This window comes from Trichoderma asperellum, chromosome 1, assembly GCF_020647865.1.
Source record: "Trichoderma asperellum chromosome 1, complete sequence".
NCBI lineage: Eukaryota > Fungi > Ascomycota > Sordariomycetes > Hypocreales > Hypocreaceae > Trichoderma > Trichoderma asperellum.
In genome coordinates this window covers 4,615,802-4,632,407 of record NC_089415.1, presented here as the reverse complement: position 1 = coordinate 4,632,407, position 16,606 = coordinate 4,615,802, and the positions used below count along the sequence as shown (strand labels likewise).

Below are 16,606 nucleotides of genomic sequence, written 5' to 3'. Positions count from 1 at the left end.
CAAAGCCCGACCTGTCCAAGATTGGCAGGACTTCTGCCAGCAGCAATGCCGCCCTTACATTGTAGTAGGTAGAACAATACAAAGTACAACAAAAGCTCAACACCACCTTAGCCTAATACCGCCAGATGATGATTATTGATCTTCAAGAGATTATTATGAATCCATGCTAGTTGAGAGGTAGACTTTGGTGGCGGGCCGATCTGGAGCCGAAACTCTGGGCCTATAAGTAGATACCCCCATACTATATACCAATTACTATAGCGAACAACTCTGTTAACATGTTTCACCGTCTTCATGACGACAATGTGGCTCACAAAGGTTGAACATTATCGTGTATATGAGCCCGCATAAAGACGTGTATTACCTAAGAAGGCGGGTGTTTGTAGATTAGCATCTTCGCTCGACGACCCCGCCATTAGATAGCTGTGATATGACGTTCCTCGCACCTTTTCTCCACCCTTTTGTCGACAATGTGTGCATATGGTTTCCATCTCTCTGTATCTGAGTCTCATCTATTAGAAAAATCAAGCTCTATTAAGCTGTCACATCTATCGAGCTTTTGTTGAATTATTAAAATGGGCAAAAAGAGAGTGCTCGTTAGTTATGGAGTTCACGTCGACGCTGTTGCAGGCCGGCTGGGCTCCTATGGCGGAGAGGATTCGACCAACGATATCAGCCGAGGTAGGTACTATATGTGTAATGACAATTTCAAGAATATAGACGTTCTTATAATACTTTGCCATATTTTTCTTTTTGTTTCTTACTGTGATTAGGCATATTTGCTGGTACTGTTGGCACACAGCGGTTGCTCAAGCTCTTTCGCAAATATGACATCAAGACCACTTGGTTCATCCCAGGACACAGCCTCGACTCGTTCCCAGAAGATATGAAGGCCGTGAGAGATGCTGGCCATGAGATTGGCCTGCATGGCTACTCTCACGAGAATCCGACCGCCATGACGATAGAGCAACAGCGGCAAGTATTAGATAAGACGTACCGCCAGCTCGCGGAGTTTACCGGCAAACCGCCCAGGGGTAGTGTCGCACCATGGTAAGTTTAAGCTTTTGTCGTGAGCCCCTGGCGCGATTCAGGCATTTTGACGCTTTTGCAGGTGGGAAACCAGTCGCGAAGGTGCTCAACTTCTCTTAGACTATGGAATCGAGTACGACAGTAGCATGAGCCACCATGACTGTCAGGCCTACTATCTTCCTGTGGGAGCATCATGGACCAAAATTGACTATTCCAAAAATGCCGAGGAGTGGATGAAGCCCCTTGATATGGGAACTGACACAGGCTTGGTCGAGATTCCATCAAATTGGTATCTGGATGACTTGCCACCAATGATGTTCATCAAGAAAGCACCAAACAGCCATGGCTTTGTCAACGCCCGAGATGTTGAGGACATATGGCGCGATCATTTTGACTACTTTTATCGAGAATATGATGAATTCATTTTCCCCGTGACGATCCACCCAGATGTTTCGGGCCATCCGCATGCTTTGCTCATGCATGAGAGGTACGTAAAAAGAAATGTATCCTTCCCCACAACTGAATTCAAGAGCAAAAAAGAGCCTCCTCTGCTATATCCTGCCTTTATACTGATAAAGAATGCAACTCACAAGGCTCATTGAACACTTCAAAAAGCACGAGGGGGTCGAGTTTGTGACGAATGAAGAAATCTGCGACGATTTTAAGGCTAGAAATAAACCGGCGCCAGGAGCCATAATGCCAGCAGAACGAGGTGCTATGCTAACAAAACAACCTCAGAGACCCTAAGATAGCCATGTATGAAGAGATGCATTGCACATATTGTAGTTTAGCGGTATCCTCGTTGAGGAACAAAGAAAGCACCGATAGTTACCTATGATGGGAAGGAAAAAGAACAGAATTCATATATAAACAGATGGGGTTTCCGGTACATAAGGTGTTAAGCTAATATTAGGGGAAGGAGGGAGAGGAAAGCAGGTTCACATGTAAAGAATGGATTGATGTTTCTTAAGGTCTCGAATCGACGAATCTTATTCGGCATCAAGATATATAAATTGTCATTCTCCAGTTACCGTTGGCCCAAAAACTCGATTATTAACAGCGACGCTCAACCGGGCCTCAGGCAAGCGATAAGTAAGATTCTATCCGAAGCTTTCCCTTCTATTTCCCAATTCGCTAATCCCCAAGAAGGATTTGAGAGGATCTAAAAATAGGGGTTGCCATGCCATGATACGCCTAGTGTTTTGGAACATTAGACTTTCTAATGACTCGCTGTAAAAAAAATTCTGAGGGCCCTTTTGCGGCTTGTGCGGATACATGTTCTAGAATATTCCCAACGTCGTGAACAGCCATCATCGTTTGGAATACCTACCATCATTCTTCTTTGGCTTTTCGAAATTAGGGATAGGCTCAATGAGTTATGTAGTGTTGTATTCCAAGCATATTGTTTTACTATTCGGTGTATCAATAGACCGCAATTCCTGTCATTGAGCTGACCTTAGCTCCGGATATAAAAACTAGTAGCGCTCAATAGTTCGTTCATGATTTAGGCCTCATCACCACTCCACTCTCATGGCTAGCCAGGTTTTTTTTTCCCAGTTCTCGTATAGAATGCATTGTTAATTGTAAGCTAATGGGGCAATTTAAATGATCCGTGCTCGTGGCGAGTTGGATTCTAAAGAACACTCTAAACATGTAGCATGTGGCAACTCGAGAAGCGCCGAGCGGCAGCCAGGAAAAGACACGGATATTCCATCTCCAGCACCAAAAAGAAAAAGGGGGCAATTGCAAAGCGAGCGATACCACATCGGACCATTCCATCAAGTAGGAGAATTTCCAGATTTCAGGGCCCGTGGCTCGGCCATTGCCTGAACGGGCCCCAGTTAGCGGCGTCTCATCTTGGTAGACCCGGAGGCTGCGGGCAAACTGGAGCCCACCAACGGCACGTTGGCCAAGACTCGGGATTCTCATTAAAAGGGCGCCATGGCCGTGCAAACGCGCCTTCAGTTCTTGTTTCTGCCAGTCATTCGCTCATTTCCAAGATTGCTCCGGTGATCGTCCATTCGCTCATTTGCTGCTGAAAGCTTAGGCTGTTGAATCCACGTCAACTGAATAATACACTCGCCAGTTCGCTTTTCACTTACAAGTCCAACTCGTCAACAACAAACTATCAACCATGGCTGTTCGATCTCTCGCCGCGACTCTCTTCTTGGCCGCCTCGGCCTTTGGCAAGACTGACCTTGCCGGCTGCACCTACACCGACACCGTCGTCCAGCCCAGCGGCCTGCCCGGCTACGACGCCTACGCCAGCCGTATCTGGTACGTCCCCGGCACCGGCGAGCTCTGCGACATCCTGGACTGCGGTGGCGGCCGTGCTCCCCCCAAGACCGATGTCCCTGGCTGCCCTCTGTACTCGGGCACCGCGACCTACTCGCCTAGCTACCTCGACCTCAAGACCCAGGCTGTCGATGCTGCCGCTACGTCCTCCGTCGAGGCCTCGGCTACTGGCGCCGGGACCCAGGTGACCGTCAAGGCCACCGCCCAGGCCACGACTCTGGCTACCTCTGTGGCCGTTTCCGAGTCTGCCCCGGCCGCCAACACTGCTCCCACCACCGCGGCTCCCGTCGTCTCCAGCGCCTCATCCATGGCCACAGCCTCCAAGGGTCTTTCCACTGGCACCCCTGGCACCCCTGGCCGCAACGGTACCTCGTCTGGCGCTCACCCAAGCAGCACCGTTCCCGCCAACGGTGCTGCTCCTACCGCTGCCGGCGTCCTCGGATCCGTCCTGGCTGTTGGTGTTGCCGCCGCTGTTGCAATGCTGTAAATAGATAGACAGGTGTGTTTTGTGCTTGCTCTAGAGCTGATTGTCAACTCGAATGCATCGTCAATAAGGAGAAGATAGAACTGGAGATGTTAATAAACTTTCAATCAAACCGTCTTTGGGGAGACTGACGTTTCATCCAAATGGCTGCTTGGGCAGGATACACTTATAGTGATGATGGTGCGAACGAGTGATATGTGTCATGAATATGCACGCCATGTGAAGAAATCAACCCTTGAATATTGCGGTGTGTACAACATAGCAGCAAATATAAGTGACATCAAAACAGCAAACGTGAAACTAATACAAATATTCATCCAGTTCATTATTGGAATAGGCAAGCAACAAGCACTGACTATTCGTTCTTGAAAGGGAGAATGCAAATTGTCCTACAGCAAACAGCCTCAACTAATATCTGGACAGTGTTTCTAGGGCAAGTTGAAACCAAGTCTATTACCATTAATTAATACATACATGTCATCTATATTGCCATACTTTATGCCCTAGGGCACGTAGTTTGGTCATGACGTTATAAAACCCATGATTCGACAAGATACATTCTTCATAACTACGAGCCATTGAAGTACCATTTATGACTATTATTATAACAACGATTACTTGCTTGAACTGCTATCATAAACAAATGATGTTATGTGGTGTTTGTGTAGGAGAAGTGCGTAGCTATCGTATGAGAGCGCCACAGCTAGGAAAATTTACTTTTCTGCGCATTTCACAGCTAACCACGGCTCTAACCTCTCCATTATAAGCTGGCTGCCAAACGGTTAGTAAAACTATAAAACTTTTCTTATCGCCATTATGGTTATTAGAGTTTAATATCACACAGTGCCAAGCGCGGTGGCGGTTATTATGGCATGATGCACCACCGGAAATGAATAGGCTATACGCAGGACAATCAGGCAACGCACGTAGTTTCCAACACATAAGAAACGTCATGTTATCAGCCTCACATAAATGGATGGTCGCTAGTAGCTATGGCGTAGACCAGCATCTAGACCCTCAAATCAGTCGTCAATCAGACCACTGAGGTCTGAGGAAATAGACGCAGACATAGAAATAGAAGGTAATATACGGTTTGGTTTCCAGAGGAGAACTAGAAAGCAATTTACGGCCATAGGGAACGATACTGATATTACCTTATCGCTTTTCAACTACAATCAAATACCTCGTTTATAAACCAGATATTCTTCCCAAGAGAATATAATCTTCCATCATGTCGAAAAAGATCGTCATAATCGGTGGTGTTGGCGGAGGCATGTCCGCTGCCACCCGCATGCGCCGTCTTGACGAATCGGCCACGATTACAGTGTTTGAAAAAGGACCTTACGCTAGCTACGCCAACTGCGGTATACCTTATGCTCTGAGCAAGGTCATAAGAGATGATGCCGCTCTAGTTTTACATACGCCCGAATACTTCAAGGAAGTCTTCAACATTGATGTTTATCTCAACACAGAAGTTGTTGAGATTGACCGCATAAATGAGCAAGTCTGCACACGAACTGCTGGAGAGGCTGAGATTCGGCGAGTCGACTATGACAAGCTCATCTTATCCCAAGGCACAGACGCAATACGGCCGCAGATCACCGGAGTGGATCAGGACCATGTAGTCACTCTCCGGACTCTCTCGGATCTGCAAGCGATTAGAACGCTCATGCTACAGCGATGCCCCACAGATGTTTGCATCATTGGAGGCGGATACATAAGTCTTGAAGCCGCCGAAAACTTGCGGAAGATGAAGTTTGGGGTATCCATTGTCGAACAAGGGACACACGTCTTGCCTCCACTCGATGCCGATATCGCGCAGGCTCTTCATGCAGAACTAAAGCGTAACGGCGTAAGGCTATTCCTAAACGACACCGTAAGGAGAATTGAAAAGTCGTACGTTGTTATGGCTAGAAATGGAAGAGAGATTCCTGCCGATATGGTCATTCTAGCTGCTGGCGTGACGCCGAAAACTTCACTGGCAAAGCTGGCCGGTCTGGAAGTGGGAAAGCAAGGAGTCAAAGTCGAATCACACATGGAGACGTCTGATGAAGATATATATGCCGTGGGAGACATGGTTGAGACTAAGCATATGATTCAAAAACAGCCATGCGTGGTTGCTCTAGGGGGGCCAGCAAATCGACAGGGCCGACTCGCCGCAGATCATATCGCCGGCAAGCCGGTGCACTATCGCGGCAATATTGGCACAACCATCTGCCAAGTCTTTGATTTAACAGTCGGTTTAGCAGGCCTGTCCGTCGCAGCGCTGCGTCGTCTCGGACAAGAGCCACTCTGGGTCACAGTGCATCCTCCGCACCACGCAAGCTATTATCCCGACGCTCATCCGATTACGATCAAGACAGCCTTCGAAAGAGGCACAGGCCGTATTCTGGGAGTGCAGGCAGTGGGAATGGCTGGCGTCGATAAGCGCATTGACGTCCTGGCGACCGCGATGCAGGCTGGCATGACAGTCCTTGACTTGGAACATCTCGAGCTAAGCTACGCGCCGCCGTATGGTTCGGCCAAGGATGCCGTGAACATGGTTGGGTTTGTAAGCTCCAATTTGCTTCGCGGGGATTATAAGCTTGTGCACGCCGAAGACATCAGTGTCGAGAATCTGAGTGCCTGGCAAGTCGTTGATGTTCGCTCACCTGACGAGTTTGCAACTGGCCACCTCCCGCATGCAATCAACTTGCCAATTGGGACGCTACGTGATCGGGTATCTAAGATTGATAATTCCATTCCGACTCTTGTATACTGTTCAGTGGGCTACCGAGGATACTTGGCTTACCGTATCCTCAGTCAGAGAGGATTTAATGTAGTAAATCTTGACGGTGGATTAAAAACAGTAGTCGAAGGGGGGATTAAGATTTGAAGCTTTATTGGTTGTATTCTTAGCTTATTTAATGATGTATTCATTGGTTTTTACTTGTAAGCAGAAAGCTTGTTCAGCAAATGCGAGTAGTGAGAACGTTATGTTCAGGCGTAGATGCAATCAATCTGATAAGCCAGCTGGTATATCACACTGGAATAAATTATAGCACTAGGCTAATTGGCCAAATATTGGTCTGGCGGGTGTGTTTGAGTCAATAGACAACACCAGCATTGGTATTGATGCATTGATTAGCATCTCCAAGCCAAAAAAACCTCGTCTATTACACAGGTTGTATGCCAAAGGAGGACAATGAAGATGTAGTAACCGCCATTCAAAAGGGTGGTTGGAGCTGAGCCATGACGAACAACTAGAGTTCAGCCAGAGTTATGCATGGCATGATCTACCGCTGCGATTCTTAATCATACCATGGCGTTATAGTAATATCGCTCTGGAAGCCACTGTAAGTAATGTGGCATAACAATTGATGTAAAGTACGATTCCGTAAAAGCTTATCTTCCGAAGTAGCTGTCGTCATATCTATTTAAATATTAGACTCATCAATCCTCCACTGCGATTTTCACAAAAGCATTTCTCATGCTACTGCACCTATTTTGACCATATAATCGTCAAACACTATGGCGACCATTAATCAGCCAACTGCCTCTATCCGGAATTTCCCTTCCACGTTGAGGTTTTTCCAAGACATGGATAAACACCTCGACTCGTTCCCTCGTTTCAGCCACTCAATCCATGGCAATCGCGGGCCCCACCTGGGCCAAGCTTTCCTCCCCATTTTCGATGTGAGAGAGCTGAGCAACAGTTTTGAGCTCCATGGAGAGTTACCTGGAGTCAAAAAAGAAAACGTCAAAATCCAGTTCAAGGGAAATAAGTCACTGGAAGTTAGTGGCTTTGTTGAAAACTCCTACCAGTCACCTTCCAACCAAGGCGACAAGGACGATGCACCCGATGATACTGCAACAAAAGATACAAAGCCTACAGAGGTAATGAGATTGAAAGTGATAATCATCCGATCTTGAGAGGCTGACTTTGAGGTTACGCAGCACGACAGTGTCAAATACTGGGTTGCGGAGAGAAATATAGGCGAATTCTACCGCTCGTTCACCTTTCCGCAGCGTGTCCAGCAGGATGGCACCACCGCGGCGCTTGAAAACGGCGTCCTTACTATACACATACCGAAAAAGCTAGATGACGACTCTGCCAAGCATGTGGTTTCTATTTCATAAGTCCCGGATAGGAGATGGAGTACGGTTACTGCACAAATTGCTCATGTTGGAATGCTCCGCGCGGCCTCTGTCCTTGCTGTGATGAATGATGGCGCAAACGAGTTAAAGATTTCACTGCTCATGTAAAATTAGTCAAATTTGATATATATGGCATTATTAAGAAACTATGTAGATTTCTCCCTTCTTGTTAGGCTCCCAATAACAATATCTACGTTGTGCGATTGGTTATCACTAAAAGAATTGTCTTGGCTGGAATGGCGCTCAAAAACGGCGTGCGTTATGCGCCAACCGTCCTTGATCAAATGGCAATCTGCTATGAAAAATAACAAGCCGATCGGTTACGTCGTTCTTACTTAACATCTTCAACCGTGACCAAGCTATAGCCGATTCATATACAGTGTGTGTGCTCCATTTCGGACGCCAGCGTGCCTTGTCAGAAAATTATCTCCTGATTTCTCTTGATAGCCTCGAAGCATATTTGCCACTTAAAGGTGATGGACAAAATAAGCTCAAATCATTCCCGGCCGGTAGCCTTGGCTAGTGGAGCAAAGTAGGCTGAACAGTGACTCGACTTTGGTTTTGTGGCTGATGAGCTGTCAAGCTGCTGATATAAACTTCAACCGTCATTTAAAGCATAGCAGCCAGCCCATTCATTATTTACACGGCTGAACATTATGCGTTTTCTGCAAACTCGGCTTATAAACTACACAAGCATAAAACAAGGCTGTAACTCACTCTGCTTCTGATTGTAATTTTAAAAAAAGGAACGACTTTGTCATTCAGTTCTAGCTTGTAGGAACAAAATAACTTTCATTCTCAATTAACAGCCAAAATGCTTGGATCCCGAATTGCGATTGTCGGAGTCGGCCAAGTTGGCGCCGCTGCCGCTTATGCAATTATTCTAGGCTCAATCGCCACTGAGCTGCTCTTGGTTGACGATAATGTGAGTCTGAGAGACGGCCAGGTTTGCGATCTCTCGGATGTAGCGTATAGCTGCAACAGCCGGACAAGGGTACGAGCGGCGAGCCATCACGAGGCCGGCCAATGCGACATCATAGTAATTACTGCAGGATCAAGACACACTATAGGTAAGCATTAGGGAAAATTCCCGCCAGTTCAGGAGCTTGAATGCCTCAGCTTATACAGACTTCGTAGGTCAAACTAATCTCGAATATGCCTATCGAAATATCTCAATCGTCAAGACCATTGTCGACGCAATGACGCCTTTCAAATCAGACGCTGTCCTACTTGTCGTGTCAAATCCTGTCGACTTACTTACATCCCTTGCCCTACAACTCTCCAAGCTTCCGCCGTCTCAAGTCTTAGGCTCTGGCACGTATTTGGACTCTATGCGAATCCGAGGGATGTTGGCGGACAAAATTGGAGTATGCGCGCCTAACGGAGCTGTACACAGAATCTAGCCCATGCTAACGAATTCATCAGGTCGCGGCAAAGTCAATTGACTTGTTCGTATTGGGGGTGCAAGGAGAATCGCAGGTGACGGCATGGTCTGCCGCAACAATTGGCGGCGTCCCAATCAACGAATCTCTCTCGAAAGAGGACGTGATCAATCGCTCCGATCTTTCCAACGAGTGCAAGCACCGATCACAGAGCATAGTTCGGGCTAAAGGGGCAACTCCCTTTGGCATCGGATCCGTCGTATCCAGCATTTGCTGTGCCATCATTCAAGACAAGGGCACCGTTCATCCTATTAGCCACTTCCAGCCGACTCTGGGTTGTTGCTTCAGCTTGCCTGTAGTTCTCGGCAAAAAGGGAGTCACACGCAAAGTCCAGATGCCGCTGAGTTTTGAGGAAGACGCTCAGATAACCGATTCAGCAACCGCACTCAAGGCGATGATTGATCAAGTGAATAATAGCAACTAAGTATCAAGGATATTAAAAAATTTAAGAGAATGCGAAAAACAGGAAGAGAAAAACTGACGCATAACATGTAGTAGGGCTTGTTGAACTGCTGATGAACGTGATTGTAAGGTACAAATTGAAATCTAGGTTATAGGTAGTAATGAAGGCATTTTGATGGGCTATCAATTCACCTTCTTTAATCCAGTCTAATAGGCTATCTTAATGCATTTGCCGTATTTGTACAAATGTTTATCTTCAAATTCACCACCAAACAGATATGTCACCACTTTGCTGGTCGGGGTATTCTGAATATTCTCGCTCGAGCTCTGTTAACCATAGTACAAATCATGATTCTGACTCAGGATGTAACTAGAGGAGCAAATGAGTTACAAGTTTGGCTACTTTCAGATGCTGCCGCTTGAATATTCTGCCGTCAAACCAATTCACCTGATGTGGCATCAGATGACAACACTTAAGTTTGAGCCCTCAAACTCTAAAGTGATATGATTTTAGTTTAGTTATAAGCCTCTCCTCTACAGTGGTGCCATAAAAAAGTTCCCGAGGGCTTTGATATGCCTTAAGAGTAGGACAGCAGGGTAGTATATCAGAACAAACACAGTATCCAGCCCTCTTATTAAGAGTGTATATATTCTTGGAATACTCGCATGCTGCCCCTCTTTATTTAGCTCGAGATAATTGACTATAGGCGACTATCCAATGCTATATTATTTGATATCGCATAATAGTTGTTGACTGAATCGCTAAAACTACGTGTAGCTTCCTTTATACGACGGCAATTTAGGAAGCGTCGAAAAACAATGAATGGTAGCTCTACACCAGGACCCCTGGTCCTCAACTTCGAGCATTTGACACGCAAAGATGTCAACTCAGTTGGCGGGAAGAACTCTTCACTCGGCGAGATGATCGGTGCCCTGAGTGCTAAAGGAATACCAGTCCCGCCAGGCTTTGCTACGACTTCGCGCATGTACTGGCACTATGTCGATTTCAACGGGATACGAAACAAGATGGCCATGCTGGTGGCGGAATGGGAAGCAGGTAAGATATCTCTTGCCGAAGCCGGCCAATCAACCCGCAACCTGTTTCTCCGCGGTACGTGGCCGACCGATGCGGCAACAGCAATCATAGCCTCATATCATGATCTTTCGGACAAGATAGGCGCCAAGAAGCTCGGCGTGGCCGTCAGATCTAGTGCGACTGCTGAAGACCTGCCTGATGCAAGCTTTGCTGGCCAGCAAGAGACGTATCTGAATATCTCTGGCGATGAAGCTCTCCTGGATGCCTGCCGCCGGTGCTATGCGTCGCTGTTTACCGACAGAGCGATGAGCTATCGCCGGGTCAAAGGCTTTAATCAGATGAGTGTTGCGCTCTCCATCGGTATTCAGTGCATGGTTCGCTCTGATATCAGCGGCTCCGGTGTCATGTTCTCCATCGACACCGAAAGCGGCTTCGACAAGATTGTGCTCATCAACGCAGCATGGGGCCTGGGCGAGAACATTGTACAAGGAACTGTTAACCCGGATGAATACCAGGTCTTCAAGCCGCTCCTCTCCAATCCCAAGCTCAGCCCTATCCTAGAGAAGAAGCGAGGCGATAAGGGGGTCAAGCTGGTTTATGGAGACCAGCAGATGCCAACGCGCAACGTGCCCACGTCAAAGGCAGAGCAACACTCTTTTGTGCTCAATGATGACGAGATCTTGCAGTTGGGGCGTTGGGCGTGTACCATTGAAGAGCACTACGGATGCCCCATGGACATGGAATGGGCCAAGGACGGCATCACGGGCAAGCTGTTCATTGTGCAGGCCCGGCCGGAAACTGTGCATTCGCATCATGACGCCAGTGTCTTCAAGACTTACAAAGTCAACAATAAAGGACGTGTCCTGGTCACTGGTCTTTCGGTTGGCGAGGCGGCGCTCTCAGGACGGATCTGCTTCGTTTCATCGCCGGCGGATATAAACCAGTTTATCGACAACTCCATCCTCGTGACGGAAGCGACGGATCCCGACTGGGTCCCTATAATGAAGCGAGCCGCGGCCATCATCACAGATCATGGGGGACGCACCTCGCATGCCGCCATCGTCAGCCGCGAGCTCGGCCTCCCCGCCGTGGTCGGCACGGGCAATGCCACTTACGTGCTGCACAGCGGCCAGGACGTGACCGTGTCCTGCGCCGAAGGCGACTGCGGCTTTGTCTACGAAGGCATCTCGGACGTGGTGAGCCAGACAGTCAGCGTCGCGGGACTGCCCGACGTCAAGACCAAGATCATGCTCAATCTGGGCAATCCGGCCGCGGCCTACCGCTGGTGGCGCCTCCCGGCCGATGGCATCGGACTCGCTCGCATGGAGTTTGTCGTCAGCAACTACATCCAGGTGCATCCCATGGCCCTCGTCCACTTCGACCGGCTGAAGGACGCAGACGCCAAGCGCCAAATCGCCGAGCTGACGGCGGGATACGCCCACAAGCCCGACTACTTTGTGGACAAGCTCTCGCGCGGCTTCGCGGCCCTGTGCGCCGCCGTGTACCCGAAGCCGGCCATCCTTCGCTTGAGCGACTTCAAGACGAACGAATACGCCGGGCTCATTGGCGGCGCCGAGTTTGAGCCAGACGAGGAGAACCCCATGCTTGGCTTCCGCGGCGCCTCCCGCTACTACTCGCCGCGATATCAGGAGGGCTTCGCGCTCGAGTGCCGGGCCATCAAGCGCCTGCGCGAGAAGATTGGCCTCAACAACGCAATAGTCATGGTGCCCTTCTGCCGCACCGTAAAAGAGGCCGAGAAGGTGCTGGACGTCATGGCGCGCAACGGCCTCAGACGCGGAGAAAACGGCCTGCAGGTCTATGTCATGTGCGAGATCCCGTCCAACGTGATCCTGGCGGCGGACTTTGCAGCGCATTTCGACGGCTTTTCCATTGGCTCCAACGACCTGACGCAGCTGACGCTCGGCGTGGACCGCGACTCTGGCGAGCTGGGCGGCCTTTTTGACGAGCAGGACGAGGCCGTCAAGTGGATGATTTCCCACGCCATTTCCGTGGCACGCAAGAAGGGCTGCAAGATTGGCATCTGCGGACAGGCCCCGAGTGACCATCCGGAGTTTGCAAAGTTTCTCGTGGACGCGGGCATTGATTCCATTTCTGTGAGCCCGGACAGCTTCTTGGCTGCGAAGAAGCAAGTTGTGGTGGCCGAAGAAGTGTTGGGGAAGATGCATAGCTAATTTAATGAAGACGGGAGGCTTATGTGCATGTAGTCAGTTCTTTTTAGCTGGGTTTTGTGTGAATTTTAGGAATATTTCATCGAATGGAGGCTCTTTTTTTACCATCATTCGGAATCAGGTGCCATCTCATACATCTTTAAGCCATAGATTGAAGAGCAAAAGTCATCAAGTCAATAGGAAAAACGCAGTCCTACGTGAATTGGCACAACAACCATCTTTAGAGGGAGATGTTTTTTTTCATTTTTGTTGGGATTGAATGTAGATCACTTACATTGTCAGTCTCACATCACGGACACTTTGTCGTTCCCAGAGTAAATAGAACAATTGGCGATGGGAACCGAGCATCATCTATAATAAAACAGAACCATGCGGGGGGGTAGCCATAGAAGATACTATTCAGCATCGATCAGAGTAGATGCTATTGGGTCACAAAGACCTATGGGTTGAACAGATGATCCAGTCGGTTTCAATATAAACATTACTTATACTATAATAATGTATAGGACAAGTATATGTGTATCAATCAGTGCGATGATTTCCCAGCACAGTATCTCGGCACTATGCCAACACAGGATATACCAGTTTTACCATCACAGGATATTTTGACGATATTCGATAAAACTACGGATGAAATTTGCACATTGGCAAATCTTTACTTTGATTTTGCAAATCTAGGGTAGTAATTTACACTACGTACGAATTGTAAAGGCAACGTTGTGGCCTTGCAGTGGTTATGGGCTCATGTCGACGTCAACTTGACGTTATCCACATCAAAACACTGTCAAGGCAATAATTTAAAATAGCACAATGGCCCTATCAAAACAATAATAGCCAGCACGAGTTTAGGCTGAAAGCGTCTATTGGTGCCCTTTTTCGCCATGTGGTCACTGAGACAGCGTCACCAAATTAGAGCTCAGGTCAATCGAGAGCTCAGACAAAGGACAGAATCAACAGACAAGCCATTATTAGCTCCAGGTTCTATCGACCTCGAAGGCACTCGACACCCATCTGCAAGTCTTAATGGAACATGTTGGTTCCATGGCGCGGCTGGCGTTCAAAACTCGGATGAGGAGCAACCGAGCAGTTCAACCAAGGGGCATATCCTAGTCAAAAGTGAACCCGGGGACCCTCTCAATCCACAGAACTGGCCGTTGATTTCACGATGTAAGAACATTGCCATCTTGTCGTTTCTCATCTTCGTCCAGGGCTGGGCAGGCGCTTCTGAATCAATGGCGAATTCAGCAGCAAGTTCGCACTTTCATGTCAGTCAAGTCGCCCAGAACTTGGACACGGCAATGTATCTATTTGGCATCGGGAGCGGCGCTCCATTTGCTGGTCCATTGTCTGAAACAGTGGGGAGAAATCCTGTATACTTGATCGCAACGTTTTGCTACCTCTTCTTCGTCTTTGGATCTGCAATGGCGACGAACTTTGGAGGCCGTATTACGTGCCGGTACTTTGTGGGCTTATTCTCCAGTGCCACCCTAGCAATAAATGGATCGAGCGTTAGAGACCAATTCAGAGATGTGAAAAGGGCATTCGTTTTCCCAGTGATAGCTTGGGTCAATGTAATAGGTAAGTGACGGCCGCTTATATATGTAAGTCAATCCAACAGACGCTGATTTGTGTGGCACAGGTCCTCTGGCTGCCCCAGTAGCGAGCGGATGGCTAGTATCCAGTCCCAGCCTGGGCTGGCGATGGGCCGACTGGATGACTTTAATCATATCTGGTGTTGCATTCGTGGTCGCGACGCTGTTTCTCCCAGAAACATACTTGCCGCTGCTTTTGGATTGGAAAGCGAAAGAACTTCGACGTGCGACTGGCGATCTGCGATTCACATCCGAGCACGCAATGGCAAATAATTTTCTTCATCGCCTAAAGCACAATGCGAAACTTGGCATTACCTTTTACCGAACAGAAATCATTGTAACGGTATTGGGATTTTACCTGCTACTGCTATACACGCTGCTCTTTACATCCCTGTCAGGCTTTGACTTCATCTTCAAGGACACGTACCAGCTTTCCACTGGACTTACCGGCAGCTGTTTTGCCTCCATCGCGGTTGGGTCAACAGTCTTCACATTGAGTGCACCAGGTTTATACAGCTGGGCTCGCAACGATACGGAACACGTACATGGGGCACATGTTGAGCCTGAATTCCGATTATGGCCCGCAATTGTCACGGCGCCCATGCTACCCATTTGTCTCTTCTGGCTCGGTTGGACCAATTACCCGCGCATATCCATATGGTGCGGTCTAGGCGCTTGTTTTGTCTTTGGCGTTGTCTTGACCGCCTTCTATGTGAGCAGCTACGAGTATATCATAGACAGCTATGGAGAGCATTCGGCTATCGCTCTTGCAAGCGTTACAGCCGTCCGGTATTTGGCTGCGGGAGGCATGGTCATGGCCACCCGCCCAATGTACTCGGGCATTGGCGTACATTGGACATTGACAATCATGGGCTGCATTGCGGCTATTCTCAGTCCTGCGCCGCTTCTGCTTTGGCGCTACGGTCCCAAGCTCAGGAAGAAGAGCGAGTACGCAAAGGACCCGTAGCATCACTCATAGTTTCTGCTACCAGATAGCAAAACATATACATATAAATGGTGGTCAATGTCCCGGGGGCTGGCGTGAGCTTCTCTTGGAAATAATGTCTGATACCTCTAATGCATTTCGAGATTCTTGCCAGTAATAGGATATGGTCGCCCTCCGAATAAATCAGCCATTGGATGCTGCCGTATATAGAGAAAGAAGCCGAAAGTGTACTGCTGATTTTCGTATTCTGCGTATGTCATAATCACACAGTAGTTGGTGTTATTCAAGCATGCACGAGACAAAAGCGGAATCGTTCCTCGCCACCAGCTAAGCCGTAGATAGACGGCCTCGCATTATGTAAGCATACCACATCCTATTATCCCAATCCGGCTAGACGCATCATGCTTCCCTAGATGAGATCTTGAATCTCGCTCGTTTGTGTCCATCTCGCCCGGTTTGCCATAAATGGGCAGTCGGTGCGTAGCACATCCGTCATGCTGAAGTGGTGATTGTTCGGAGGCCAAACCGTCTGACGTGCCATGTTCGGGGGGAAAGCCGCGACAGTCAATGAAGGAGCTCTCCTTTCTTATCATGCTGGCGGCATATCCTCGTCCATAATAAGGAGTACATACTGACATACTGCTGGACAGCTCACCGATCCTGAGCAACGCAGGGAGGACAGTCTGCCAAGATGCCCTTGCAAAGGAGGAAGCAAAAGCACAGTTTTGCCTGCAAGCAAACGCCCAGATAGCAGCATCTTATCAAACTCCCGGCCTGTCAGGGCCCCGGACTTGGGCCATCCAGCCCCAGCAGCAGGATTCATAAACAGGCCGTTGCATCGTGCAACCCTAGCGGAAGCGTCCAGCCACGCGCCTCGTCTCATTTTCTACCGTTAATCTCTGTTTCCGGTATCTATTCAGTGCGGGCGGGCTCCACTCCCCCATGCCGTCAGACCGGCTCGGTAACGCGGTGTGAACCCCACACGCTTTTGGTCCAAGCCGGCGTCATCCGCCCTTCAAAGATCTTCAACTCGAGCTTGTCAAGCAAGTATGAT

General features: G+C 48.6%; 7 protein-coding genes across 7 annotated transcripts; all 7 read left to right on the top strand.

Annotated features, from left to right (window-relative positions):
* Window positions 1–575: 575 nt before the first annotated feature.
* Window positions 576–1,776, top strand: TrAFT101_001430 (uncharacterized protein; the record flags this gene model as incomplete). The annotated part of the gene is made up of 4 exons (XM_024905104.2): window positions 576–681; window positions 774–1,050; window positions 1,112–1,516; window positions 1,623–1,776. The coding sequence occupies 4 exons, from the start codon at window positions 576–578 to the stop codon at window positions 1,774–1,776; spliced, it is 942 nt and encodes a 313-aa protein (XP_024762530.2).
* Window positions 1,777–3,163: 1,387 nt separating this feature from the next.
* TrAFT101_001429 (uncharacterized protein) lies at window positions 3,164–3,811 on the top strand (the record flags this gene model as incomplete). Its single annotated transcript, XM_024903556.2, has 1 exon — window positions 3,164–3,811. The coding sequence occupies one exon, from the start codon at window positions 3,164–3,166 to the stop codon at window positions 3,809–3,811; it is 648 nt and encodes a 215-aa protein (XP_024762529.2).
* A 1,030-nt stretch (window positions 3,812–4,841) lies between these two features.
* On the top strand, window positions 4,842–6,770 carry TrAFT101_001428 (uncharacterized protein). Its single transcript, XM_024907722.2, has one exon. It carries the CDS (start codon window positions 5,040–5,042, stop codon window positions 6,681–6,683), a length of 1,644 nt encoding a protein of 547 aa, XP_024762528.2. The 5' UTR covers window positions 4,842–5,039; the 3' UTR covers window positions 6,684–6,770.
* Window positions 6,771–7,285: 515 nt separating this feature from the next.
* On the top strand, window positions 7,286–8,199 carry TrAFT101_001427 (uncharacterized protein). The gene is made up of 2 exons (XM_024906241.2): window positions 7,286–7,684; window positions 7,745–8,199. Exons 1-2 carry the CDS (start codon window positions 7,319–7,321, stop codon window positions 7,925–7,927), a joined length of 549 nt encoding a protein of 182 aa, XP_024762527.1. The 5' UTR covers window positions 7,286–7,318; the 3' UTR covers window positions 7,928–8,199.
* Window positions 8,200–8,619: 420 nt separating this feature from the next.
* On the top strand, window positions 8,620–10,089 carry TrAFT101_001426 (uncharacterized protein). Its single transcript, XM_024899706.2, has 3 exons — window positions 8,620–9,015; window positions 9,083–9,312; window positions 9,371–10,089. The coding sequence occupies exons 1-3, from the start codon at window positions 8,760–8,762 to the stop codon at window positions 9,809–9,811; spliced, it is 927 nt and encodes a 308-aa protein (XP_024762526.1). The 5' UTR covers window positions 8,620–8,759; the 3' UTR covers window positions 9,812–10,089.
* A 346-nt stretch (window positions 10,090–10,435) lies between these two features.
* Window positions 10,436–13,408, top strand: TrAFT101_001425 (uncharacterized protein). The gene has a single exon (XM_024906240.2). The coding sequence runs from the start codon at window positions 10,609–10,611 to the stop codon at window positions 13,015–13,017; it is 2,409 nt and encodes an 802-aa protein (XP_024762525.1). The 5' UTR covers window positions 10,436–10,608; the 3' UTR covers window positions 13,018–13,408.
* A 470-nt stretch (window positions 13,409–13,878) lies between these two features.
* On the top strand, window positions 13,879–15,872 carry TrAFT101_001424 (uncharacterized protein). Its single transcript, XM_024899633.2, has 2 exons — window positions 13,879–14,592; window positions 14,654–15,872. The coding sequence occupies exons 1-2, from the start codon at window positions 13,896–13,898 to the stop codon at window positions 15,571–15,573; spliced, it is 1,617 nt and encodes a 538-aa protein (XP_024762524.2). The 5' UTR covers window positions 13,879–13,895; the 3' UTR covers window positions 15,574–15,872.
* The last annotated feature ends 734 nt before the right edge of the window (window positions 15,873–16,606 follow it).

Excerpts from the sequence above, each read along its gene's own strand:
- TrAFT101_001428 (XM_024907722.2), top strand. The coding sequence starts at position 5,040 with ATGTCGAAAAAGATCGTCATAATCGGTGGTGTTGGCGGAGGCATGTCC.
- TrAFT101_001427 (XM_024906241.2), top strand. The coding sequence starts at position 7,319 with ATGGCGACCATTAATCAGCCAACTGCCTCTATCCGGAATTTCCCTTCC. Across the intron at positions 7,685-7,744 it reads AAGATACAAAGCCTACAGAG|CACGACAGTGTCAAATACTG; the intron begins GTAATGAGATTG and ends GAGGTTACGCAG.
- TrAFT101_001426 (XM_024899706.2), top strand. The coding sequence starts at position 8,760 with ATGCTTGGATCCCGAATTGCGATTGTCGGAGTCGGCCAAGTTGGCGCC. Across the intron at positions 9,016-9,082 it reads AGGATCAAGACACACTATAG|GTCAAACTAATCTCGAATAT; the intron begins GTAAGCATTAGG and ends CAGACTTCGTAG. Across the intron at positions 9,313-9,370 it reads TGTTGGCGGACAAAATTGGA|GTCGCGGCAAAGTCAATTGA; the intron begins GTATGCGCGCCT and ends CGAATTCATCAG.
- TrAFT101_001425 (XM_024906240.2), top strand. The coding sequence starts at position 10,609 with ATGAATGGTAGCTCTACACCAGGACCCCTGGTCCTCAACTTCGAGCAT.
- TrAFT101_001424 (XM_024899633.2), top strand. The coding sequence starts at position 13,896 with ATGTGGTCACTGAGACAGCGTCACCAAATTAGAGCTCAGGTCAATCGA. Across the intron at positions 14,593-14,653 it reads AGCTTGGGTCAATGTAATAG|GTCCTCTGGCTGCCCCAGTA; the intron begins GTAAGTGACGGC and ends TGTGTGGCACAG.